The sequence below is a fragment of the Salarias fasciatus genome, chromosome 12 (genome assembly GCF_902148845.1).
Source record: "Salarias fasciatus chromosome 12, fSalaFa1.1, whole genome shotgun sequence".
Lineage (NCBI taxonomy): Eukaryota > Metazoa > Chordata > Actinopteri > Blenniiformes > Blenniidae > Salarias > Salarias fasciatus.
The window spans coordinates 32525616-32553136 of record NC_043756.1 but is presented as its reverse complement, the minus strand read 5'-3'; the positions used below and the strand labels follow the sequence as shown (position 1 = coordinate 32553136).

Sequence of the window (27521 nt, the reverse complement as noted above, 5' to 3'; positions counted from 1 at the left end):
TCAGGGCGTGTCCAGGGGGACGAAGACCAATGTTTCCATGGAGACAGACAGGTGTTTCCACAGAGACGCAGACGGACGTTTCCACGGAGACAGACGGGCGTGTCCACGGAGACAGACGGGCGTGTCCACGGAGACAGACGGGCGTGTCCACGGAGACGGACGGGCGTGTCCACGGAGACAGACGGGCGTGTCCACGGAGACGGACGGGCGTGTCCACGGAGACAGACGGGCGTGTCCACGGAGACGGACGGGCGTGTCCACGGAGACAGACGGGCGTGTCCACGGAGACGGACGGGCGTGTCCACGGAGACGGACGGGCGTGTCCACGGAGACAGACGGGCGTGTCCACGGAGGACGTCTCACCTGCTCTCACACTTCTTGTAGCCGTAGTTCTGGTTCCCACAGTTCCCGAAGCGGTCCCCCATCCGGTTGATGTCTTTGAAGCAGATCTCCGGGGCGGCCTTCGACCCTGGGGGGTGGAGGTGGGGGTGGGGGGAGGTGGGGGTGGAGGTGGGGGTGGGGGTGGAGGTGGGGGTGGAGGTGGGGGTGGGTGGAGGTGGGGGTGGGGGTGGAGGCGGGTGGAGGTGGGTGGGGTTAGCGAGTGTTCGAGCACGGCCTGTGGTGATGAGGTGGGCGGGGCTACACACGGGCTCCAAATATGGCCTGGCACTGTCCGTCGTGGTGCTGGCACCGACCCCCGTAGCAGAACGCCTGCCGGTTCCTGCAGGGCTGCCCGTCCTGCAACAGAACCCCCGTCAGGGCGGAGGGGGGCGGGACCTCAGCCCCGCCGGCCCCGCCCTCCTCCGCCCGGCTCCGCCCTGCAGCCCCGCTCACCTGCACGAAGACGTCGCTCTGACAGAACGGCGAGGAACCGTTACAGAACTCCGGGAGATCACACTCATCGGTACTAGATCGACACACAGAACCTCCTGGTAGGAACTGAACACACACACACACACACACACACACACACACACACACACACACACACGGTGAACAGGTGGTGGTTCTGCTTCATCTGCAGATCAAAAAGAAAAAGAACAAAGCAGGAGCAGGAGGAGTTCTGGAGGCTCCGGTTCTCCAGGCTCCGGTTCTCCAGGCTCCGGTTCCTGTACAGAACAATCCCATGATTCCACTGACAGCGTGGCGTCCAGCAGCTTCGCACTCGGAGAACATCTGTTTCCACGGCGATGGAACGACTGACTCTCCTCATGGTTCTATTGGGGTTCTGCAGTTCTTCCTCTGGATTAGAACATGCTCACTGTTCCACAGTGTGTGTGGAACCTGAAGAACCTGAGGAACCTGAAGAACCTGAAGAACCTGAGGAACCTGAGGAACCTGAGGAACCTGAAGAACCTGAGGAACCTGAAGAACCTGAGGAACCTGAAGAACCTGAGGAACCTGAGGAACCTGAAGAACCTGAAGAACCTGAGGAACCTGAAGAACCTGAGGAACCTGAAGAACCTGAGGAACCTGAGGAACCTGAAGAACCTGAAGAACCTGAAGAACCTGAGGAACCTGAAGAACCTGAAGAACCTGAGGAACCTGAGGAACCTGAAGAACCTGAGGAACCTGAAGAACCTGAGGAACCTGAGGAACCTGAAGAACCTGAGGAACCTGAGGAACCTGAAGAACCTGAAGAACCTGAGGAACCTGAGGAACCTGAGGAACCTGAAGAACCTGAGGAACCTGAGGAACCTGAAGAACCTGAGGAACCTGAAGAACCTGAGGAACCTGAAGAACCTGAAGAACCTGAGGAACCTGAAGAACCTGAGGAACCTGAGGAACCTGAGGAACCTGAAGAACCTGAGGAACCTGAAGAAGCTGAGGAACCTGAGGAACCTGAAGAACCTGAAGAACCTGAAGAACCTGAGGAACCTGAAGAACCTGAAGAACCTGAAGAACCTGAGGAACCTGAAGAACCTGAGGAACCTGAGGAACCTGAAGAACCTGAAGAACCTGAGGAACCTGAGGAACCTGAGGAACCTGAAGAACCTGAGGAACCTGAGGAACCTGAAGAACCTGAGGAACCTGAGGAACCTGAAGAACCTGAAGAACCTGAGGAACCTGAAGAACCTGAAGAACCTGAAGAACCTGAGGAACCTGAAGAACCTGAGGAACCTGAGGAACCTGAAGAACCTGAGGAACCTGAAGAACCTGAGGAACCTGAGGAACCTGAGGAACCTGAAGAACCTGAGGAACCTGAGGAACCTGAGGAACCTGAAGAACCTGAAGAACCTGAAGAACCTGAGGAACCTGAAGAACCTGAGGAACCTGAAGAACCTGAGGAACCTGAAGAACCTGAAGAACCTGAAGAACCTGAGGAACCTGAGGAACCTGAAGAACCTGAGGAACCTGAGGAACCTGAAGAACCTGAGGAACCTGAAGAACCTGAGGAACCTGAGGAACCTGAGGAACCTGAAGAACCTGAAGAACCTGAGGAACCTGAAGAACCTGAGGAACCTGAGGAACCTGAGGAACCTGAGGAACCTGAAGAACCTGAGGAACCTGAGGAACCTGAAGAACCTGAAGAACCTGAAGAACCTGAGGAACCTGAGGAACCTGAAGAACCTGAAGAACCTGAGGAACCTGAGGAACCTGAGGAACCTGAAGAACCTGAGGAACCTGAAGAACCTGAAGAACCTGAGGAACCTGAAGAACCTGAGGAACCTGAAGAACCTGAGGAACCTGAGGAACCTGAAGAACCTGAAGAACCTGAAGAACCTGAGGAACCTGAGGAACCTGAAGAACCTGAAGAACCTGAGGAACCTGAAGAACCTGAAGAACCTGAGGAACCTGAAGAACCCCGTTACCTGACATTTGTAGCAACACTCTCCGAAGGCGCAGCGAGCTCCAGGCTTCAGTCTGCAGGTCTGGAACTCACAGCAGGGGTCGTCCTCACACTCCTGGACACACACACACACACACACACACACACACACACAGGGAGTGAGACTGTGAGAGGGAGTGTGTGTGTGAGACAGAGACAGAGACAGGACCTTCTGGGTTCCACAGTCGCAGTCCTCGCCGGCGTCCACCAGCCGGTTCCCGCAGGCCGGAGCGCTGAAGGCCTCGTCGGGACGGGGGACGTTCAGGAGACACGAGCCTCCAGTCAGCAGCAGCATCTTCTCAAAGTCATCAGCACTGCAGGAGCTGAAGGACCGGGAGCCTCTGGACACCGAGACGGGGACGGGGACGGGGACAGAAAGGGACACAGAGATGGAGAAGGGGACGGAGACGGGGAGAGACGGGGACGAGGACGTAGACAGGGGAACACGTCATTAACCACACTGCAGGAGTGGGAGGTCCTGGAGCCTCTGGACAGACGGAGGGACACAGAGACAGAGACACACGTGGTCCTTCAACACCCACCCGTCCTCACTCTACTCTACCTGAGTGTGTCAGAGTGTCAGAGTGTGTCAGAGTGTGTCAGAGTGTGTCAGAGTGTGTCAGAGTGTGTCAGTGTGTGTCAGAGTGTGTCAGAGTGTGTCAGAGTGTCAGAGTGTGTCAGAGTGTGTCAGAGTGTCAGAGTGTGTCAGAGTGTGTCAGTGTGTCAGAGTGTGTCAGAGTGTGTCAGAGTGTGTCAGAGTGTGTCAGAGTGTGTCAGAGTGTGTCAGAGTGTGTCAGAGTGTGTCAGAGTGTGTCAGAGTGTCAGAGTGTGTCAGAGTGTGTCAGAGTGTCAGAGTGTGTCAGAGTGTGTCAGTGTGTGTCAGTGTGTGTCAGAGTGTGTCAGAGTGTGTCAGTGTGTCAGAGTGTGTCAGAGTGTGTCAGAGTGTGTCAGAGTGTGTCAGAGTGTCAGAGTGTGTCAGAGTGTGTCAGAGTGTCAGAGTGTGTCAGAGTGTGTCAGTGTGTGTCAGTGTGTGTCAGAGTGTGTCAGTGTGTGTCAGTGTTTGTCAGAGTGTGTCAGTGTGTCAGAGTGTGTCAGTGTGTGTCAGAGTGTGTCAGAGTGTGTCAGAGTGTCAGAGTGTGTCAGAGTGTGTCAGAGTGTCAGAGTGTGTCAGAGTGTGTCAGAGTGTGTCAGAGTGTGTCAGAGTGTGTCAGAGTGTCAGAGTGTGTCAGAGTGTGTCAGAGTGTGTCAGAGTGTGTCAGAGTGTCAGAGTGTGTCAGAGTGTGTCAGAGTGTCAGAGTGTGTCAGAGTGTGTCAGTGTGTGTCAGTGTGTGTCAGAGTGTGTCAGTGTGTGTCAGTGTTTGTCAGTGTTTGTCAGAGTGTGTCAGAGTGTGTCAGAGTGTGTCAGAGTGTGTCAGAGTGTGTCAGTGTGTGTCAGTGTGTGTCAGTGTGTGTCAGAGTGTGTCAGTGTGTGTCAGTGTTTGTCAGTGTTTGTCAGAGTGTGTCAGAGTGTGTCAGAGTGTGTCAGAGTGTGTCAGTGTGTGTCAGAGTGTGTCAGTGTGTCAGAGTGTGTCAGTGTGTGTCAGAGTGTGTCAGAGTGTGTCAGTGTGTCAGTGTGTGTCAGTGTGTCAGAGTGTGTCAGTGTGTCAGTGTGTGTCAGTGTGTGTCAGAGTGTGTCAGAGTGTCAGAGAGTGTCAGAGAGTGTCAGTGTGTGTCAGAGTGTGTCAGTGTGTCAGAGTGTGTCAGTGTGTGTCAGAGTGTGTCAGAGTGTGTCAGTGTGTCAGTGTGTGTCAGTGTGTCAGAGTGTGTCAGTGTGTCAGTGTGTGTCAGTGTGTGTCAGAGTGTGTCAGAGTGTCAGAGAGTGTCAGAGAGTGTCAGAGAGTGTCAGAGTGTGTCAGAGTGTGTCAGAGTGTCAGAGAGTCTCAGAGTGTGTCAGAGTGTGTCAGAGTGTCAGTGTGTGTCAGTGTGTGTCAGTGTTTGTCAGAGTGTGTCAGAGTGTGTCAGTGTGTGTCAGTGTGTGTCAGTGTGTGTCAGTGTGTGTCAGTGTTTGTCAGTGTTTGTCAGAGTGTGTCAGTGTGTGTCAGAGTGTGTCAGAGTGTGTCAGAGTGTCAGTGTGTGTCAGTGTGTGTCAGTGTGTCAGAGTGTGTCAGAGTGTCAGTGTGTGTCAGTGTGTGTCAGAGTGTGTCAGTGTTTGTTAGAGTGTGTCAGTGTTTGTCAGAGTGTGTCAGAGTGTGTCAGAGTGTGTCAGAGTGTGTCAGAGTGTCAGAGTGTGTCAGTGTGTGTCAGTGTGTGTCAGTGTGTGTCAGTGTGTGTCAGTGTTTGTCAGTGTTTGTCAGAGTGTGTCAGTGTGTGTCAGAGTGTGTCAGAGTGTGTCAGTGTGTCAGAGTGTGTCAGTGTGTGTCAGTGTGTCAGTGTGTGTCAGTGTGTCAGAGTGTGTCAGAGTGTCAGTGTGTGTCAGTGTGTGTCAGTGTTTGTCAGAGTGTGTCAGAGTGTGTCAGAGTGTGTCAGAGTGTGTCAGAGTGTGTCAGAGTGTCAGAGTGTGTCAGTGTGTGTCAGTGTGTGTCAGTGTGTGTCAGTGTGTGTCAGTGTTTGTCAGTGTTTGTCAGAGTGTGTCAGTGTGTGTCAGAGTGTGTCAGAGTGTGTCAGTGTGTCAGTGTGTGTCAGTGTGTCAGTGTGTGTCAGTGTGTCAGAGTGTGTCAGTGTGTCAGTGTGTGTCAGAGTGTGTCAGAGTGTCAGAGAGTGTCAGAGAGTGTCAGAGTGTGTCAGAGTGTGTCAGAGTGTGTCAGAGTGTGTCAGAGTGTCAGAGAGTGTCAGAGTGTGTCAGAGTGTGTCAGAGTGTGTCAGAGTGTGTCAGAGTGTCAGTGTGTGTCAGTGTGTGTCAGTGTTTGTCAGAGTGTGTCAGAGTGTGTCAGAGTGTGTCAGAGTGTGTCAGAGTGTGTCAGAGTGTGTCAGAGTGTGTCAGTGTGTGTCAGAGTGTGTCAGAGTGTCAGAGAGTGTCAGAGAGTGTCAGAGTGTGTCAGAGTGTCAGTGTGTGTCAGTGTGTGTCAGTGTGTGTCAGTGTGTGTCAGTGTGTGTCAGAGTGTGTCAGAGTGTGTCAGAGTGTCAGAGAGTGTCAGAGAGTGTCAGAGTGTGTCAGAGTGTGTCAGAGTGTGTCAGAGTGTCAGAGTGTGTCAGAGTGTGTCAGAGTGTCAGTGTGTGTCAGTGTGTGTCAGTGTTTGTCAGAGTGTGTCAGAGTGTCAGAGAGTGTCAGAGTGTGTCAGAGTGTGTCAGTGTGTGTCAGTGTTTGTCAGAGTGTGTCAGAGTGTCAGAGAGTGTCAGAGTGTGTCAGAGTGTGTCAGTGTGTGTCAGTGTTTGTCAGTGTGTGTCAGAGTGTGTCAGTGTGTGTCAGTGTGTGTCAGTGTGTGTCAGTGTGTCAGTGTGTGTCAGTGTGTGTCAGTGTGTGTCAGTGTGTCAGAGTGTGTCAGTGTGTGTCAGTGTGTGTCAGAGTGTGTCAGAGTGTCAGAGAGTGTCAGAGAGTGTCAGAGTGTGTCAGAGTGTCAGAGAGTGTCAGAGAGTGTCAGAGTGTGTCAGAGTGTGTCAGAGTGTGTCAGAGTGTCAGAGAGTGTCAGAGTGTGTCAGAGTGTGTCAGAGTGTGTCAGAGTGTGTCAGAGTGTGTCAGAGTGTGTCAGAGTGTCAGTGTGTGTCAGTGTGTGTCAGTGTTTGTCAGAGTGTGTCAGAGTGTGTCAGAGTGTGTCAGAGTGTGTCAGAGTGTGTCAGAGTGTGTCAGTGTGTGTCAGAGTGTGTCAGAGTGTCAGAGAGTGTCAGAGAGTGTCAGAGTGTGTCAGAGTGTGTCAGAGTGTCAGAGAGTGTCAGAGTGTGTCAGTGTGTGTCAGTGTGTGTCAGTGTGTGTCAGAGTGTGTCAGAGTGTGTCAGAGTGTCAGAGAGTGTCAGAGAGTGTCAGAGTGTGTCAGAGTGTGTCAGAGTGTGTCAGAGTGTGTCAGAGTGTCAGTGTGTGTCAGAGTGTGTCAGTGTGTGTCAGAGTGTGTCAGAGTGTCAGAGAGTGTCAGAGTGTGTCAGAGAGTGTCAGAGTGTGTCAGAGTGTCAGAGAGTGTCAGAGTGTGTCAGAGTGTGTCAGAGAGTGTCAGAGTGTGTCAGAGTGTGTCAGAGTGTCAGTGTGTGTCAGAGTGTGTCAGAGTGTCAGAGAGTGTCAGTGTGTGTCAGAGTGTGTCAGAGTGTGTCAGTGTGTCAGAGTGTGTCAGTGTGTCAGAGTGTCAGAGAGTGTCAGAGTGTGTCAGAGTGTGTCAGAGTGTGTCAGTGTATGTCAGTGTGTGTCAGAGTGTGTCAGTGTGTGTCAGAGTGTCAGAGTGTGTCAGTGTGTGTCAGAGTGTGTCAGAGTGTGTCAGTGTGTGTCAGTGTGTGTCAGTGTGTGTCAGTGTGTGTCAGTGTGTGTCAGTGTGTGTCAGAGTGTGTCAGTGTGTGTCAGAGTGTGTCAGTGTGTGTCAGAGTGTGTCAGTGTGTGTCAGAGTGTGTCAGTGTGTCAGAGTGTGTCAGAGTGTGTCAGAGTGTGTCAGTGTGTCAGTGTGTGTCAGTGTGTCAGTGTGTGTCAGTGTGTCAGTGTGTGTCAGTGTGTGTCAGAGTGTGTCAGTGTGTGTCAGAGTGTGTCAGAGTGTGTCAGAGTGTCAGTGTGTGTCAGAGTGTGTCAGAGTGTCAGAGTGTGTCAGAGTGTGTCAGAGTGTCAGAGAGTGTCAGAGTGTGTCAGAGTGTCAGAGTGTGTCAGAGTGTGTCAGAGTGTCAGAGAGTGTCAGAGTGTGTCAGAGTGTCAGTGTGTGTCAGAGTGTGTCAGTGTGTGTCAGTGTGTGTCAGTGTGTGTCAGAGTGTGTCAGAGTGTGTCAGAGTGTCAGAGAGTGTCAGAGAGTGTCAGTGTGTGTCAGAGTGTGTCAGTGTGTGTCAGAGTGTGTCAGAGTGTCAGAGAGTGTCAGAGTGTGTCAGAGAGTGTCAGAGTGTGTCAGAGTGTCAGAGAGTGTCAGAGTGTGTCAGAGTGTGTCAGAGAGTGTCAGAGTGTGTCAGAGTGTGTCAGAGTGTCAGTGTGTGTCAGAGTGTGTCAGAGTGTCAGAGAGTGTCAGTGTGTGTCAGAGTGTGTCAGAGTGTGTCAGTGTGTCAGAGTGTGTCAGTGTGTCAGAGTGTCAGAGAGTGTCAGAGTGTGTCAGAGTGTGTCAGTGTGTGTCAGTGTGTGTCAGAGTGTGTCAGTGTGTGTCAGTGTGTGTCAGTGTGTGTCAGAGTGTGTCAGTGTGTGTCAGAGTGTCAGAGTGTGTCAGTGTGTGTCAGAGTGTGTCAGTGTGTGTCAGTGTGTGTCAGAGTGTGTCAGTGTGTGTCAGAGTGTGTCAGTGTGTGTCAGAGTGTGTCAGTGTGTGTCAGAGTGTGTCAGAGTGTGTCAGAGTGTGTCAGAGTGTGTCAGAGTGTGTCAGTGTGTCAGTGTGTGTCAGTGTGTCAGTGTGTGTCAGTGTGTGTCAGTGTGTCAGTGTGTGTCAGTGTGTGTCAGAGTGTGTCAGTGTGTGTCAGAGTGTGTCAGAGTGTGTCAGAGTGTCAGAGAGTGTCAGAGTGTGTCAGAGTGTCAGAGTGTGTCAGAGTGTGTCAGAGTGTCAGAGAGTGTCAGAGTGTGTCAGAGTGTCAGTGTGTGTCAGAGTGTGTCAGAGTGTGTCAGTGTGTGTCAGAGTGTCAGTGTGTGTCAGAGTGTGTCAGAGTGTCAGAGAGTGTCAGAGTGTGTCAGAGAGTGTCAGAGTGTGTCAGAGTGTCAGAGAGTGTCAGAGTGTGTCAGAGTGTGTCAGAGAGTGTCAGTGTGTCAGTGTGTGTCAGTGTGTCAGTGTGTGTCAGTGTGTGTCAGTGTGTCAGTGTGTGTCAGTGTGTGTCAGAGTGTGTCAGTGTGTGTCAGAGTGTGTCAGAGTGTCAGAGAGTGTCAGAGTGTGTCAGAGTGTGTCAGAGTGTCAGAGAGTGTCAGAGTGTGTCAGAGTGTCAGTGTGTGTCAGAGTGTGTCAGAGTGTGTCAGAGTGTGTCAGAGTGTGTCAGAGTGTGTCAGAGTGTGTCAGAGTGTCAGTGTGTGTCAGAGTGTGTCAGAGTGTCAGAGAGTGTCAGAGTGTGTCAGAGAGTGTCAGAGTGTGTCAGAGTGTCAGAGAGTGTCAGAGTGTGTCAGAGTGTGTCAGAGAGTGTCAGTGTGTCAGAGTGTGTCAGAGTGTGTCAGAGTGTCAGAGAGTGTCAGTGTGTGTCAGAGTGTGTCAGAGTGTGTCAGTGTGTCAGAGTGTGTCAGTGTGTCAGAGTGTGTCAGAGTGTGTCAGAGTGTCAGAGAGTGTCAGTGTGTGTCAGAGTGTGTCAGAGTGTGTCAGTGTGTGTCAGAGTGTGTCAGAGTGTGTCAGAGTGTGTCAGAGTGTGTCAGAGTGTGTCAGTGTGTGTCAGAGTGTGTCAGAGTGTGTCAGTGTGTGTCAGTGTGTGTCAGAGTGTGTCAGAGTGTGTCAGAGTGTGTCAGAGTGTGTCAGAGTGTGTCAGAGTGTCAGAGTGTGTCAGAGTGTGTCAGAGTGTGTCAGAGTGTGTCAGAGTGTGTCAGAGTGTCAGTGTGTGTCAGAGTGTGTCAGAGTGTCAGAGAGTGTCAGAGTGTGTCAGAGAGTGTCAGAGTGTGTCAGAGTGTCAGAGAGTGTCAGAGTGTGTCAGAGTGTGTCAGAGAGTGTCAGTGTGTCAGAGTGTGTCAGAGTGTGTCAGAGTGTCAGAGAGTGTCAGTGTGTGTCAGAGTGTGTCAGAGTGTGTCAGTGTGTCAGAGTGTGTCAGTGTGTCAGAGTGTCAGAGAGTGTCAGAGTGTGTCAGAGTGTGTCAGAGTGTGTCAGTGTGTGTCAGTGTGTGTCAGTGTGTGTCAGAGTGTGTCAGTGTGTGTCAGTGTGTGTCAGTGTGTGTCAGAGTGTCAGAGTGTGTCAGTGTGTGTCAGTGTGTGTCAGAGTGTGTCAGTGTGTGTCAGTGTGTGTCAGTGTGTGTCAGTGTGTGTCAGAGTGTGTCAGTGTGTGTCAGAGTGTGTCAGTGTGTGTCAGAGTGTGTCAGTGTGTCAGAGTGTGTCAGAGTGTGTCAGAGTGTGTCAGTGTGTGTCAGTGTGTGTCAGTGTGTCAGTGTGTGTCAGTGTGTGTCAGAGTGTGTCAGTGTGTGTCAGAGTGTGTCAGAGTGTGTCAGAGTGTCAGAGTGTGTCAGAGTGTGTCAGAGTGTCAGAGAGTGTCAGAGAGTGTCAGAGTGTCAGTGTGTGTCAGAGTGTGTCAGTGTGTCAGAGTGTGTCAGTGTGTCAGAGTGTCAGAGAGTGTCAGAGTGTGTCAGAGTGTGTCAGTGTGTCAGAGTGTCAGAGTGTGTCAGAGTGTGTCAGAGTGTGTCAGAGAGTGTCAGTGTGTGTCAGTGTGTGTCAGTGTGTCAGTGTGTGTCAGTGTGTGTCAGAGTGTGTCAGTGTGTGTCAGAGTGTGTCAGAGTGTGTCAGAGTGTCAGAGTGTGTCAGAGTGTGTCAGAGTGTCAGAGAGTGTCAGAGAGTGTCAGAGTGTCAGTGTGTGTCAGAGTGTGTCAGTGTGTCAGAGTGTGTCAGTGTGTCAGAGTGTCAGAGAGTGTCAGAGTGTGTCAGAGTGTGTCAGTGTGTCAGAGTGTCAGAGAGTGTCAGAGTGTGTCAGAGTGTGTCAGTGTGTCAGAGTGTCAGAGAGTGTCAGAGTGTGTCAGAGTGTGTCAGAGAGTGTCAGAGAGTGTCAGAGAGTGTCAGAGTGTGTCAGAGTGTGTCAGAGAGTGTCAGTGTGTCAGAGTGTGTCAGAGTGTGTCCTACGTTGCGGTGGCGTTCATGATGCAGGCTCTCTCAGGACAGCTGCAGTCCCGCCCGTCGTCGTGGTTCATCCCCAGGTTGTGTCCGAGCTCGTGAGCCACCACGGACGCCAGCGCCTGGACGTTGTTGTTGACGAACTGGGAGAGGGGGCGGGGTCAAGGTCAGGGGTCACGTGACGCATCATGGGAGGCAGAGTCCTCGGCGTGACGTACCGTGTTGATTCCTCCGCCGTGGCTGCGAGAACACACGGTGGAGACGAACGCCATGCCTGCTGTTCCCCCGAAGCTCTTCTTCCTGTAGAACGCAGAACACTGAGAACCGCAGAACACCGAGAACCGACACCCGTCACCGCGGTTCTCCTTGTAAGACACAGAACTCTGTTGTCTGTGGTGATTGGTGGAATGCTGCTAAGGCCCGCCCCCTCAGGGAGGCTCCTGGAGCTTCAGCCTGGTTCTGCTCTCTGGCTGAGGAGAGTTTAGAATGAAGCTCAGGCTCAGTTTAGAGGCTCCACTTGTTTTCAGTCGGTGGGTCACTGCAGAGCTGCAGTCCAGGGTACACGACAGTACGCGGCGGTAAATGGTGGTACACAACAGTAAATGGCGGTATGTGGCAGTATACGGCGGTACACGGCGGTACACAGTGGTATACACCAGTACGCGGTGGTTTAGGTGGCGGTATACACCAACAGTAAACGGTGTACACCCACTTATTACTCAGTCAGACCACATCACATAAGAATGTGTGTGTGTGTGTGTGTGTGTGTGTGTGTGTGTGTGCACTGACAGGATGAGCTGGGCCGAGTCGTGCCTCCTCCTCTGCAGCAGCTCCCTCTCTCTCCACTGGGTGAAGCGACTCAGAACTTCTCCAACCGCTCCGTCAGTGCTGATCCGGTTCTGCTGAGTCCAGATCTCCAGACCCACCAGAACCACACGCACGTTCATGTGAACGTAGATCTGGAGGAGGGGGGAGAGCAGCGGGGGGTCATCCTGGGGGAGGGGGGTACACCGTGTGTGTGTGGTTGTGTACAGTGTGTGTGTTACACTGTCGATGTAGCTGGCCAGGTGGATCATGTCTTCAGTCACCGCCGTCTCGTTTCTCCTCATGTAGTTAAACTGAGCAGAGAAGCAGAGAAACACATCAAGCTGACTGCGGAGCATTAGCCTCATTAGCCTGGGTAGCATTAGCCTCATTAGCCTGGGGAGCATTAGCCTCATTAGCCTGGGGAGCATTAGCCTCATTAGCCTGGGGAGCATTAGCCTCATTAGCCTGGGGAGCATTAGCCTCATTAGCCTGGGGAGCATTAGCCTCATTAGCCTGGGGAGCATTAGCCTCATTAGCCTGGGGAGCATTAGCCTCATTAGCCTGGGGAGCATTAGCCTCATTAGCCTGGGGAGCATTAGCCTCATAGCCTGGGGAGCATTAGCCTCATTAGCCTGGGGAGCATTAGCCTCATTAGCCTGGGGAGCATTAGCCTCATTAGCCTGGGGAGCATTAGCCTCATTAGCCTGGGTAGCATTAGCCTCATCAGCCTGGGTAGCATTAGCCTCATTAGCCTGGGTAGCATTAGCCTCATTAGCCTGGGGAGCATTAGCCTCATTAGCCTGGGGAGCATTAGCCTCATTAGCCTGGGAGCATTAGCCTCATTAGCCTGGGGAGCATTAGCCTCATTAGCCTGGGGAGCATTAGCCTCATTAGCCTGGGTAGCATTAGCCTCGTTAGCCTGGGTAGCATTAGCCTCATTAGCCTGGGGAGCATTAGCCTCATTAGCCTGGGGAGCATTAGCCTCACTCAACCTGGATGGCTACACACTACACACAGGCCAGGTGGGGGTGTGTGTAGCAAGGCTCATATACACTCTGTGATCGTTCGTGATGATATATGTATTAATCATGGACAGATACACTCCTTATTTATAAAAATAGACAATAAAAACACGAAAAATATTATTATAGGGGTAATATATCGACCCCCAGACTCAAGGTTTGACAGTTTTATAACCAAACTTGAAGAATAACTAAATTATATTAATAAAAGCAATAAAAATTGATTTATTCTTGGTGACTTTAAACGTCAACTTGGCTGAAAATAATGTTAAGAAAATGATTTCCTCAATTGTCTTTATTCATCATCTTATTTCCCTACAATAAATTCCTATAGAAGAGAACGGAATCAAGTAAATCTATCATTGATAATATTAGGAACACGCAGAAGGCTGGCTGGACGCTGGTGTCGTACTGTCAGACATGTCAGACCATTTTCCCATTGTACTCTTTATCGATCTTACAATTAAGTACGAGAAAACAATCATACAAACAAAGTAAAAGTGCTAAACAAAAGATATTTAAATAAATTATCTGAAAGTCTCATGGGGGCGTTCACACTGGACGCGCCCGCGACGCCTCGAAGCTGACGCTTGTGACGCTTCGAGCACGACGCTGACACCAGGTGGTCACAAAGCTCACGACGCTCGTCAGTTTATCGGCGCGCCGGAGGCTGATTTCTGTTTCCAGCTCTGGCGGATCGCATCAGGAGAGCGGCTCGGCTTTATTTGTTAAATAAAGCTAGACCGCGCCGTCGTCGGAAAAGTGGCTGTTGGCTGGTCTGCTCCTCTCTGCTCTGCCTGCAGCAGGGGGCGCTGCTGAGACTGACCGCTGTGAGAGCTTTGGGACGGGGGAGGGGCTCATTGACGACAGCAGCGAGACGTCCTGTCACGTCTCCACAGCGCCAGAGAAGGTCGCTAGATTTGTCGCTAGTCGCTTTTGACAAAAAAAGTCACCAAGAGGCTTTGGAAAGTCGCCAGATTTAGCGAGAAAGTCGTCAAGTTAGCAACACCGTCCGGCTCGCATCGGGTGCTCGGATCACTCGTAGTGACGTAGCAGCGGAGGGATCGTCTCTGATTGGTTGACGCCCAGCGGCAGCGCGTCGAAAGTTCAGTTTTCCCAACTCTCAAAAAGCGACGCTCCTGACGCTCCTGACGCCGGGGACGAGCGTCGTGGGCGTCGACGCTGGAAACGCTCGAAACACTTGAAAAGTCGCCGCTCCTGACGCGCCGCCCGCCGCTCCACGCCGCTCGTCCACCATAGACTTTGCATAGAGAAGCGCCGCTCACGACGCCCGCGACGCGCCCGGCGTGAACGCAGCATTAGCCACAGGTCATGGGACTGTATTTAATCACAACTCACCGCAGGAAGCCTGTAACGCATTTATCAATGAGGTATCTGACAGGATTAACACGTCAATACCGGAAAAGACGGTGAGAAGCAATAAAAATGAGCAGAAAGTTTGGATTACAAAAGGTATACTGAAGTCAATCAAAAAGAAAAACAAGCGATACAAATACTACATTAAAAGTCCAACAGTTGAAAATAAAGATAAATATATAAAATACAAAAATAAGTTGACAAAAGTGATACGAGCAAGTGAGCGGAGTGACTCCACTGAGCTCATTGAGGCTTCTGGCGGTGACCAAGAGCAGTGCTGGAAAGTACCAAATAACGTCCTCAGCCGGGGCCACAAGTCCACAGTCCTTCCTGACGCCAAAGCCAAACGAAACGCCAATCAGAATGTCGAAGATGATCTTTCCAACTGTTTTAACAACGACTTCAACTCCACAGGTGTAACGCCTCAGAAAAATATAAAGCCACAAGAGGGAGCCCCTTACCAACAATACCTTAAAGGTAACTATTTGAATTCATTTTTTCTCACACCCACAGACGGATCAGAAGTTATTGATCATCAGGAACTTGAAAAGTTCACAGGCTGTGGGTGTGGATGATGTCCTGTAGTCAAATTTCAAAATTCGTAGCACCTGAAATTGCGGATCGGCTGGTCTATTGCATTAACCTCTCGTTACTGCACGGGGAAGTACCCAAAATGACCAAAATTGCAAAAATCATACCGATATTTAAATCAGGCGATAAAAACAAAGTAGAAAACTACCGACCCTTATCAGTTTTGCCCACATTTCAAAGGTACTTGAGAGAATTGTGCATAATAGACTCCGTAGTTATTTGGATGAACGAGGCGTAATCACTCCATCTCAGTCCGGCTTCAGGAGGAAGAGGACGACTTGTGGAAATCCTTGGTCTCATCGAACAGATTCATGACGCTGCTGATAAAGGACAGTGTGGAATTGGTGTATTCCTGGACCTGTCAAAAGCGCTTGACACCACTGATTTGGACATTTTAGTTGGCAAACTGCAACACTGTGGTGTCCGAGGGAAAGCGCTTGATTGGTTCAGAAGCTTCCTATCTGAGAGAGAGCATTATGTGCAAATTAAAACTGGCAAATCTCAGCGTAAAATCATCAGATGTGGCGTTCCGCAAGGCTCCATACTTGGACCACTTTTATTCATCCTATACGTAAATGACCTGGTGAACTCCTAAACTATCCTCCACAATCTCATTTTTGCTGATGACACAAATCTATTTTTGTCACACAAATCTAGGAAGCTTAGAGAGTCTTGTAAATGATGAAATGATGAAAATAAATGAATGGTTCAAATGTAACACATTATCTCTGAACACAAATAAAACCAAATACATCGTGTTTCGTTCAAACAGAAGCCGGAAAAAGGTGGAAACAGTACGGATTAAGGTTAACGACAGGGCTGTGGAAAGAGTAGAGAACATCAAATTTCTTGGAATATTTATTGATGAATTTTTAAATTAAAAAAACACTGAGTATTTAACCAATAAATTATATAAATATGTTGGTCTCCTCTACAAGCTAAGACACTGTCTTCCTTTAGAAGCTCTCCTAACGCTTTATCGGTCTGTTTGAACCACATCTAAACTATTGCAACGTCATATGGTGCAACACGTATCCTGCCTACTTACAGAACCTACAAGTTATACAAACGAAGGTCATACGTGTTCTACCATGGCAGAGTTTCATGCTCCCTCTGATCCTCTCTTCTGTAGGTTTAAGCTTCTGAAACTCTCAGATCAACACTCTCCACAGCGCTGCGCTCATGCACACTGCAGTGTAGAAGCTCAACCCGAGACGACGTCGACTCGTTCCTCTGACCTCTCAGTCAAGAACTTCATACGAGGAGAAAACAGCTGATGAGAGGGAAAAGGCGAAGCTGAGGAGCACCAGCTTCAGAGTTACATGTCAAGGTCCTGAAATCTGGAATGAGCTCGATAAATCCATCCAAGAATCCACAAGTCTACGTGTATTTAAAAAGAAACTAAAAGCAGAATGACTTCAGAAGTATGTGTGATCAAAGCCCAGGCGGCTGATGAACTGCATTCCACTGTCTAAAGCCCCATAATAATATTGTTTATTGAGATGCTGCCTTAATATTGTAAATATTAAACATTGTAAATTAAGGAATACTGAAAGAATATACCTTAATTGTAATTATAAATTGTCTGATGTGTGACTTCATATGCAAGGTTTGTAAGTATTTTGTTTGTTTTTTCTTTCCTTTTCTTCTCTGTTTTTCCTTTTTTTCTAATGGATGTGGGATTCAATTTGTGCCATTCTTAATGTGAAGGGGAGATTTAATAAGTTCTTCGAACTTCTCCCTGCTCCCTTTTTGAGCACAGTTCAAATAACACTGTACTACTACAACTATAAATGGACAATTGCTGCTATTATTGTTGCTCAAATAAAGAGATTGATTGATTGATTGACTGATTGATTGATTGAGACATAGCAGGAACCGAGCTCTACACCTGGATATATCCTGATTAATTATTATACTATGGCATCTGCAGCTCTGCTAGCATCTTCTGAAATCTTATTTTACTCATTATAAGTTATTTGAAAGCATCGTGGCCTCGATCACGCCTCCGTGAAACACGCTGACAGATAAACCAACGCGTCGTATTGAGCGAACCATGATTCATTTGATGAGACTTCATTGGCCGGTCAAACTGCGGCCGACCGGACCAAGATGGCGGCCGCATTTCTCCACAGCGCCCACTGCTGGTAGCGGCCGACACGGGTCTACTCTTCATCACGTCTATCATCTTCCTCCTCTGACATCAGGCTATAGAGCATCTCCTCCTCTAAAAGTGCTGAATCTATACTTCATTGCACTCAGTGCTGGCAGCAGTGTCTGTCTGACTGTGTGTGTGTGTGTGTGTGTGTGTGTGTGTGTGTGTGTGTGTGTGTCTCACCCTGTCATTGTCGACCACCAGCAGCAGCTCCACATAGTGAGTCTTGTGTAGTATCGCTCGCTTCGTCTGCAAACACAGGCTTCAGATGTCAGTGTGTGTGTTTGTACTGTGTTGTGTGTGTGTGTGTGTTTCTGTGTTGTGTGTGTGTGTGTAAGTGTGTGTGTGTGTGTGTGTGTGTGTGTGTGTGTGTAATCTGTGTGTGTGTGTACTGTGTGTGTGTGTGTGTGTTTCTGTGTTGTGTGTGTGTGTGTGTACTGTGTGTGTGAGTGTGTGTGTGTGTGTGTGTGTGTGTGTGTGTGTGTGTGTGTACAGTGTGTGGGGCCTCACCCTGCTGTGGGCTCTGTGTTCGATGCCCTGTGCTCCCTCTGCAGTGTGCTGGGCGGCGCGGTGGTGCAGCGTGCCGCAGCCCCGGGGCTGTGAGGTCACATCCTGCAGGCGGTACAGCAGGTGCTGTCCGGGGGCAGAGTCTAACGGTTCGATCCCATAGCTGTGGTCCGGCAGGTGCAGCACTCCTCTACACACACACACACACACACACTTCAGCCACGTTGCATGGCGTGTGTGTGTGAACAAATAACTGAAGCCCCTCTGCGTCCCACTGGGGACACTGTCCAGTCCAGTAGAGACAGTACAGACAGTACAGACAGTAGAGTCCAGTCGAGACAGTAGAGTCCAGAGCTGGGTTTCCGTTATCCGGTCAATACCGGACTTTGACCGGTAAAATCTGCTGAAGTCCGACATACCGGTCAAAAAGTCCGGTGACAAATCTTCCCTCCAAGCAAAGTTTAAATGAAAAAGTCATTTTCCACCTCTTCTTGTTAAAAAAGCAACAATAAAACCCAGAGTCTCATCTTTTAAGAGGCGGCCTGGCCGTGTGGAACAAAACCTTCTTTTTTCAGGCGGAACTAAACTTGTAGCAGTGTTTCATTACTACGACTGAGCGCGCAGCACAACAGCACAGCGGGAGACACGTGGAAACAGGCGAAACTGAGAGACTGAAGAGCTGAGCGGAGGACGGCTCGGAGCCTGCAGAGCCACCGGGCAGTCTGTCCAGGTGGTCCCGGCTGGCTGTCGGGACCCGTCCGGGACCCGCTGACCGACCACGCTGCAGGTCCAGCAACAGTCCACTCAGGGTGTTACACAACTTTACTGTGAAGACTTCACAAATGTTTCCAGGACTACATTGTTGATGTTTTTAAATGGCTTTGGTCACGTAGAGCGACAGAGATTCCATCCATCGTGGAAACAGCTGCGCCCTCACAGCAGCTTCGCCGCTGAGCAGGCTGCACAGCGCCTGATCTTTGGGCAAATCTTTGAATAAACTCCCCGAACAGCTCTTGAAGTTTAGTCCGCACGAAATTTGACAGGCGAGGGTGGGGGCCTTTGAAAAGATCCCCCCCCCCGGGAGCTGCGGGGGTGGACTATACCCTACTACACCCTACTATACCCTACTATACCCTACTACACCCTAATATACCCTACTACACGCTACTATACCCTACTACACCCTACTACACCCTACTATACCCTACTACACCCTATTATACCCTACTACACCCTACTACACCCTACTAGACCCTACTACCCCCTATTATACCCTACTACACCCTACTAGACCCTACTATACCCTAATACACCCTACTACACCCTATTATACCCTACTACACCCTACTATACCGTACTACACCCTACTATACCCTACTACACCCTACTATACCCTACTACACCCTATTATACCCTACTACACCCTACTACACCCTACTACACCCTATTATACCCTACTACACCCTACTATACCCTACTACACCCTACTATACCCTAATACACCCTATTATACCCTACTACACCCTACTATACCGTACTACACCCTACTATACCCTACTACACCCTACTACACCCTATTATACCCTACTACACCCTACTATACCCTACTACACCCTATTATACCCTACTACACCCTACTATACCCTACTACACCCTACTATACCCTACTACACCCTACTATACCCTACTACACCCTACTATACCCTACTACACCCTACTACACCCTACTACACCCTACTACACCCTATTATACCCTACTACACCCTACTATACCCTACTACACCCTACTATACCCTACTATACCCTACTACACCCTATTATACCCTACTACACCCTACTATACCGTACTACACCCTACTATACCCTACTACACCCTACTATACCCTACTACACCCTATTATACCCTACTACACCCTACTATTCCCTAATACACCCTACTATACCCTACTATACCCTACTACACCCTACTATACCCTACTACACCCTACTATACCCTACTATACCCTAATACACCCTACTATACCCTAATACACCCTACTATATCCTAATACACCCTACTATACCCTACTATACCCTACTACACCCTACTATACCCTACTACACCCTACTATACCCTAATACACCCTACTATACCCTAATACACCCTACTATATCCTAATACACCCTACTATACCCTACTATACCCTACACTTTGCAGCATTTCAGCTCAATAAATTCAGATAATTTCTGACCAGGAAATCAAACGCTTCTCTGGTAAACTGAAAACCTGCCAGTCACGCTGTCCATCTTCTATAAAGAAACCCAGTAGAGACAGTAGAGACAGCAGAGACAGTTGAGACAGTAGAGTCCAGTAGTGACAGTAGAGTCTAACAGAGACAGTAGAGTCTAACAGAGACAGTAGAGTCCAGTAGAGACAGTAGAGTCCAACAGAGACAGTAGAGTCCAGAGTAGAGACAGCAGAGTCCAGAGTAGAGACAGCAGAGTCCAGTAGAGACAGTAGAGTCCAGTAGAGACAGTAGAGTCCAACAGAGACAGTAGAGTCCAGAGTAGAGACAGCAGAGTCCAGTAGAGACAGTAGAGTCCAGTAGAGACAGTAGAGTCCAGTAGAGACAGTAGAGTCCAGAGTAGAGACAGCAGAGTCCAGTAGAGACAGTAGAGTCCAGTAGAGACAGTAGAGTCCAATAGAGACAGCAGAGTCCAGTAGAGACAGTAGAGTCCAATAGAGACAGTAGAGACAGGAGACGTCTCAACATGCCACGTGTCAAACCTGAGTCCATTGCAGATGCTCAGAGCTGCTGAGGAGCCGTCTACGTCCTGGACGAAGCCTTCATACTGACAATGCTCCTGAGACACACACACACACACACACACACACACACACACACACACACACACACACACACACACACACACACACACACACACACACACACACACTCTGTCAGTTCCAGATGCGGTCCAGCTGGGGGACGGAGGACCGGGCGTTACCTGTCCAGCACTGGAGCGGAGGACAGAGCCGTCGGGACTGTAGGTGAAGACGGAGAAGTCTGGAGGCAGCAGCAGCCTGGGGACAGTAATCTGATTACTTCTCACGTTGACGTACCTCAATACTCACATTGTTTCAGTAATCTGACTACTTCTCTCACGTTGCAGTAATTATTACTACTCACATAACAGTAATCTGATTACTTCTCACATTCCACAGTAATTTGATTACTTCTCATGTTGCTGCAGTAATCTGATTAGTAGTTGACTCACCGGTTTCTCTGCAGGTGGACAACGTGTTCGATTCCCTCCACACTGATGACATACGACACCTGCAACGCAAACGCACACACGCATGCACACACACACGCAAACGCACACACGCATGCACACACACACACACACAAACGCACACACGCATGCACACACACACACACAAGTGCACAGACACACGCACACACAAGCACACGCGCGCACGCACACACACAAGCACGCACACACACATAGACTTTGCGTTGGGATGGTTGAACTCTGACCTCTGGACAGTCTCAGATGCGTACAACAGAAAAGCTGTTAGCATTAGCATTAGCATCAGCTGTCCACACCTGAGCCGGCGGCTGTCCGTCCAAATCCCTCTTCAGCCGGCCTGCGATTGGACGAGGGACGATCAGCTGATAGGAAGAGAGCGAGTCGGTCTGGGACTCTGCTGGACAGACGGAACAGAGACACTGAGACACTGCTGGACAGACGGAGACACTGAGACACTGCTGGACAGACGGAACAGAGACACTGAGACTCTGCTGGACAGACGGAACAGAGGACACTGAACACTGCTGGACAGACGGAGACACTGAGACACTGCTGGACAGACGGAACAGAGACACTGAGACTCTGCTGGACAGACGGAACAGAGACCACTGAGACTCTGCTGACAGACGGAACAGAGACACTGAGACTCTGCTGGACAGACGGAACAGAGACACTGAGACTCTGCTGGACAGACGGAACAGATGACACTGAGACTCTGCTGGACAGATGGAGGACACTGAGACACTGCTGGACAGATGGAGACACTGAGACACTGCTGGACAGATGGAGACACTGAGACACTGCTGGACAGACGGAACAGAGACACTGAGACTCTGCTTGACAGACTGAACAGAGACACTGGGACTCTGCTGGACAGACGGAACAGAGACACTGAGACTCTGCTGGACAGACGGAACAGAGACACTGAGACACTGCTGGACAGACGGAACAGAGACACTGAGACACTGCTGGACAGATGGAGACACTGAGACAACTGCTGGACAGATGGAGACACTGAGACACTGCTGGACAGACGGAACAGAGACCCTGAGACACTGCTGGACAGAGGAGACACTGAGACACTGCTGGACAGATGGAGACACTGAGACACTGCTGGACAGACGGAACAGAGACACTGAGACTCTGCTGGACAGACGGAACAGAGACACTGGGACTCTGCTGGACAGACGGAACAGAGACACTGGGACTCTGCTGGACAGACGGAACAGAGACACTGAGACTCTGCTGGACAGACGGAACAGAGACACTGAGACTCTGCTGGACAGACGGAACAGAGACACTGAGACACTGCTGGACAGACGGAGACACTGAAGACACTGCTGGACAGACGGAACAGAGACACTGAGACTCTGCTGGACAGACGGAACAGAGACACTGAGACTCTGCTGGACAGACGGAACAGAGACACTGAGACTCTGCTGGACAGACGGAACAGAGACACTGAGACTCTGCTGGACAGACGGAACAGAGACACTGAGACTCTGCTGGACAGACGGAACAGAGACACTGAGACTCTGCTGGACAGACTGAACGAGACACTGAGACACTGCTGGACAGAACGGAACAGAGACACTGAGACTCTGCTGGACATACGGACAGAGACACTGAGACTCTGCTGGACAGACGAACAGAGACACTGAGACAACTGCTGGACAGACGGAACAGAGACACTGAGACTCTGCTGGACAGACGGAACAGAGACACTGAGACACTGCTGGACAGATGGAGACACGGAGACACTGCTGGACAGATGGAGACACTGAGACACTGCTGACAGAACGAACAGAGACACTGAGACACTGCTGGACAGATGGAGACACTGAGACACTGCTGACAGATGGAGACACTGAGACACTGCTGGACAGAACGGAACAGAGACACTGAGACTCTGCTGGACAGACGGAACAGAGACACTGGGACTCTGCTGGACAGACGGAACAGAGACACTGGGACTCTTCTGGACAGACGAACAGAGACACTGAGACTCTGCTGGACAGACGGAACAGAGACACTGAGACTCTGCTGGACAGACGGAACAGAGACACTGAGACTCTGCTGGACAGACGGAACAGAGACACTGAGACACTGCTGGACAGACGGAGACACTGAGACACTGCTGGACAGACGTAACAGAGACACTGAGACTCTGCTGGACAGACGAACAGAGACACTGAGACTCTGCTGGACAGACGGAACAGAGACACTGAGACTCTGCTGGACAGACGGAACAGAGACACTGAGACTCTGCTGGACAGACGGAACAGAGACACTGAGACTCTGCTGGACAGACGGAACAGAGACACTGAGACTCTGCTGGACAGACGGAACAGAGACACTGAGACACTGCTGGACAGACTGAACAGAGACACTGAGACTCTGCTGGACAGACGGAACAGAGACACTGAGACACTGCTGGACAGACGGAGACACTGAGACACTGCTGGACAGACGGAACAGAGACACTGAGACTCTGCTGGACAGACGGAACAGAGACACTGAGACTCTGCTGGACAGACGGAACAGAGACACTGAGACACTGCTGGACAGACGGAACAGAGACACTGAGACTCTGCTGGACAGACGGAACAGAGACACTGAGACACTGCTGGACAGATGGAGACACTGAGACACTGCTGGACAGATGGAGACACTGAGACACTGCTGGACAGACGGAACAGAGACACTGAGACTCTGCTGGACAGACGGAACAGAGACACTGAGACTCTGCTGGACAGACGGAACAGAGACACTGAGACTCTGCTGGACAGACGGAACAGAGACACTGGGACTCTGCTGGACAGACGGAACAGAGACACTGGGACTCTGCTGGACAGACGGAACAGAGACACTGAGACTCTGCTGGACAGACGGAACAGAGACACTGAGACTCTGCTGGACAGACGGAACAGAGACACTGGGACTCTGCTGGACAGACGGAACAGAGACACTGAGACTCTGCTGGACAGATGGAACAGAGACACTGAGACTCTGCTGGACAGACGGAACAGAGACACTGAGACTCTGCTGGACAGACGGAACAGAGACACTGAGACTCTGCTTGACAGACGGAGACACTGAGACACTGCTGGACAGACGGAACAGAGACACTGAGACTCTGCTGGACAGACGGAACAGAGACACTGAGACTCTGCTGGACAGACGGAACAGAGACACTGAGACACTGCTGGACAGACGGAACAGAGACACTGAGACACTGCTGGACAGATGGAGACACTGAGACACTGCTGGACAGATGGAGACACTGAGACACTGCTGGACAGACGGAACAGAGACACTGAACTCTGCTGGACAGACGGAACAGAGACACTGGGACTCTGCTGGACAGACGGAACAGAGACACTGAGACTCTGCTGGACAGACGGAACAGAGACACTGAGACTCTGCTGGACAGACGGAACAGAGGACACTGAGACTCTGCTGGACAGACGGAACAGAGACACTGAGACTCTGCTGGACAGACGGAACAGAGACACTGGGACTCTGCTGGACAGACGGAACAGAGACACTGGGACTCTGCTGGACAGACGGAACAGAGACACTGAGACTCTGCTGGACAGACGGAACAGAGACACTGAGACTCTGCTGGACCAGACGGAACAGAGACACTGAGACACTGCTGGACAGACGGAACAGAGACACTGAGACACTGCTGGCCAGACGGAACAGAGACACTGAGACACTGCTGGACAGACGGAGACACTGAGACACTGCTGGACAGACGGAACAGAGACACTGAGACACTGCTGGACAGACGGAACAGAGACACTGAGACAGTGCTGGACAGACGGACAGACCGGGCGGGGACACTGGGTTGTGGAGGCACTAACAGGAAGTGGTCTGTTTCTGCCGACTCATCAGTCCTCGGTTGCGTAACGGAGCGTCTGAGGTCAGGAGATTATCAGGACAGAGACAGAGACAGACAGGGTCAGTCCCCGGTTCTAGCCCTCTGTCCCCAGACCAGAGCTGAGGTAGGACTGGGACTAGTCCAGACTGAGTCCCGGTCCCTCAGTGGGCGGGGCTAACGGGTCCTGATCATGTCCTGACCGTCCTCAACAGGACGAGGTGAAAACCAGGACACAAGACACTTCTGAGAATGGACTTCAAGGCCAGGACCAGGACCCAGGCCAGGACCAAAACCTAGACCAGGACCAAGACCAGAACCAGGACCAAGCCAGAACCAGGACTAGGACCAAGAATAAAACTAAGACCAAAACTAGGACTGGCATCACCATGATGACCATGTTACACTCCTGCTGTCTCCTCTCAGTGTCCCCCTCCCTCCCATGTCCTCCTCTCAGTGTCCCCCTCCCGTGTCCTCCTCTCAGTGTCCCCTTCCCTCCCATGTCCTCCTCTCAGTGTCCCCCTCCCGTGTCCTCCTCTCAGTGTCCCCCTCCCTCCCGTGTCCTCCTCCCAGTGCCCCCCTCCCTCCCGTGTCCTCCTCTCAGTGTCCCCCTCCCTCCCGTGTCCTCCTCTCAGTGTCCCACTCCATCCCATGTCCTCCCTGTCCCCCTCCACCTCACCTCTGCTGTCTCCTCCGAGCAGCAGCAGAGACAGCAGACTGGAAGCAGCTCTGCTGTCCCTCCTGTCTTCATGTTGTCCTCCTCAGCGGGTGTCCCCGGGCTGTCCTCCCTCCTCAGCGGGTGTCCCCGGGCTGTCCTCCCCCCGGTCCCCGGGCTGTCCTCCCTCCTCAGCGGGTGTCCCCGGGCTGTCCTCCCTCCTCAAGCGGGTGTCCCCGGGCTGTCCTCCCCCCGGTCCCCGGGCTGTCCTCCCTCCTCAGCGGGTGTCCCCGGGCTGTCCTCCCCCCGGTCCCCGGGCTGCCCTGCCGCCTCCCGCCGCTCCTGTCCCCCTGGTCCTCGGCCTGTCCTCGGTGTGTGTGGTCGCTGTGTGTCCACGGAGCTTCATGCTAACCGGCCGAGACTGTCTCCTGCCTCGGCCGACTCATGGAGCCTGATGTCCGGGAACGGCCGCGGCCTCCACCCGCTGCTAGCTGTTAGCCGCTAGCTGTTAGCCGCTAGCTGCTAGCTGTTAGAGCCAAGATGTCTGTCAGAGTTTAATCCGAGCGGAGCCGCCAGATTAACACGGGCAAAGAAGGAAACTGGACCGGAGTGAGGAGCGGCGAAAGAGACCCTCTTCACAATAAGAGAAGCTGGACCGGAAATGGCTTGACACGTCAGGAGCACGCGGCAGCTTCCGCTGGCGAAAATAGAGCCGATGTGGAGAAGCTCCAGCAGGGGGCGATGTTTGGTCTCACAGTTCAGCTCAGAGCCAGAGTTCTCCTGCTGAGGCTCTCCTCTGCAGAACTGTTCTCTCAGAACAGTGATATAATCAAACGACGTTCTGGACAGAACAGGCGTCAGACGGAGACACTAACGCTCTGAGACACTGAGACATGTCCAAGGTGAGGACATGAGGAGAACCGCCGCTCCGCCGGCAGCAGTCTGCAGCTTTGTCCACGTCTGTAGAGAAGGTGGGGAAACGAGCCAGACCCCGGAGAAAGACTGTGGGCTGTGTTCCAAACCGCGTACTGACCTCCTGCTCATACTAACTGACTGAGTATCAGTGTGTTCACACTGGCAGTGTGCCATTTGTGAGCATGCCAGAAGTTCCCGGATGATACTGCATTCGCCAGAAATGTTGAGCAGACATCGTGTGTTCACTACTCACACTGAAATTACCCAAGATGCAACATGACGGACAGCGGTTGCGCCAGACAGAGCTTGCACCGCCTGGCGGCCGGCGGGTGTGGTGGGGGGGCTGGCCCCGCGATCTGGGTCCGGCCCCGGAGGGTGTGAGAAAGTCTGCGCTCGCCGGCGGCCGCCGCTGGGGGTGCCGCGCCGCACCGGGTGGCCCCGGGGGTCCGCCGCCGGACCTCCGGAACCGACTCGGTGCGACTCCCGGGCGGGCCCGCTCCGTCAGACCGCTGGGTGAGACGGCGCGTCTCGGCCCCGCTGCCGAGCGGGTCGGCGGGGAGCCGGTCGGAGCGGCGTGGGCGGCTGACGGCGTGATCCATGGTCGCCCGCCGCCAGAGCCCGACCGGGCCCGGAGGGCCGGGCCGCCGGGTCGGGGGACCCGACCGCCACGGCCACGGCGCCGAGCGCCGTGCCGGGCGGGGGAGGGGGGGGCCACCGGGGCGGGTCCGGGGTTCCTGTGTGCTCTGCTTCTCTGACTCCTCCTGCTGGAGCCGCTCACCCCGGCCGGCTCACATGTCGCCGAATTCGTCCGAACAAAATCCTAAATGGCTGGAATTCGGACAAATAAACGACACACTCGCTCTGAACCACCACTCTGTCGCCTAATTTACACAAAATCTGGATGAAGTGTACATTAGAAGAGTTTAGAGCTAAAGTGAAATCAGCTTAGCAGGTCGATTTCTGCTCGGGGAGGAGTGCAATGCATTGTGGGTTATTATGTAGTAGTGCTGTAGTGTAAACGCTTTGCATACTGTCTGGTGGACTGAGTAAGCAGGATGCAGTATGGTAGTATGAGTATGGAAGGATGTAGGAGGCAGTATGTGGTTTCGAGCACAGCCAGTGACTCTTCCTCCTCCTCCTCTTCCTCCTCCTGTTCCTCCTCTTCCTTCTTCTTCGGTGGTGTTTACAGGCAGCCTGCATCCCGGTGGTTGCATTACCGCCACCTGCTTGTCTTCAGGCCGTTTGCTCCAGGAAGCTGTCAGACGTCCTCCACCTCTTCTCAGCCCTCCCCTCCGTGCCGTCTCTCCTTCATCCTGCCATCATGTCCCCTCTCTCTGGCCCACACTCCTGGCAACGGCAGCTTTATTTATAACGCACTTTAAAAACAACTAAGTTGACTAACCGGAAGGTGGCGTTCGATCCCCGCTCCCGCAGGCGTAAAACTGTCATTGTGTCCTTGGGCAAGACACTTCACCCCACCTCGCCTATATGAAAGTTGTGAGAGTGAATGTTGGTGGTGGGAGGGGCCGATGGCGTCATGTCTGGCCCCCCCCAGGACAGCTGTGGCTGCAGCAGCAGCTTAGCACCACCCAGTATGGAGGGAATGAAGAATGCAGTGTGAAGCGTCTTTGAGTGTCCTGAAAAGCGCTATATAAGACCAATGCATTATTATTATAAAATCAAACACCAAACA

General features: G+C 51.8%; 1 protein-coding gene across 1 annotated transcript in view; it reads right to left on the bottom strand.

The window, feature by feature from the left end:
- Nucleotides 1-26427, bottom strand: part of LOC115398271 (disintegrin and metalloproteinase domain-containing protein 9-like) — a 30769-nt gene extending 4342 nt beyond the window's left edge. Inside the window, exons 1-17 of the mRNA XM_030104954.1 lie at nt 26336-26427; nt 24938-24981; nt 20672-20769; nt 20340-20398; nt 20070-20145; nt 19849-19925; nt 17085-17271; nt 16758-16823; nt 11669-11740; nt 11412-11581; nt 10841-10922; nt 10632-10765; nt 3000-3171; nt 2814-2906; nt 835-939; nt 648-738; nt 364-469 (exon numbers count right to left, since the gene is read on the bottom strand). Coding sequence (XP_029960814.1) covers nt 364-469; nt 648-738; nt 835-939; nt 2814-2906; nt 3000-3171; nt 10632-10765; nt 10841-10922; nt 11412-11581; nt 11669-11740; nt 16758-16823; nt 17085-17271; nt 19849-19925; nt 20070-20145; nt 20340-20398; nt 20672-20769; nt 24938-24981; nt 26336-26427 — 1724 coding nt within the window. The remainder of the gene's footprint in view (nt 1-363; nt 470-647; nt 739-834; nt 940-2813; nt 2907-2999; nt 3172-10631; nt 10766-10840; nt 10923-11411; nt 11582-11668; nt 11741-16757; nt 16824-17084; nt 17272-19848; nt 19926-20069; nt 20146-20339; nt 20399-20671; nt 20770-24937; nt 24982-26335) is intronic.
- Nucleotides 26428-27521: the final 1094 nt, after the last annotated feature.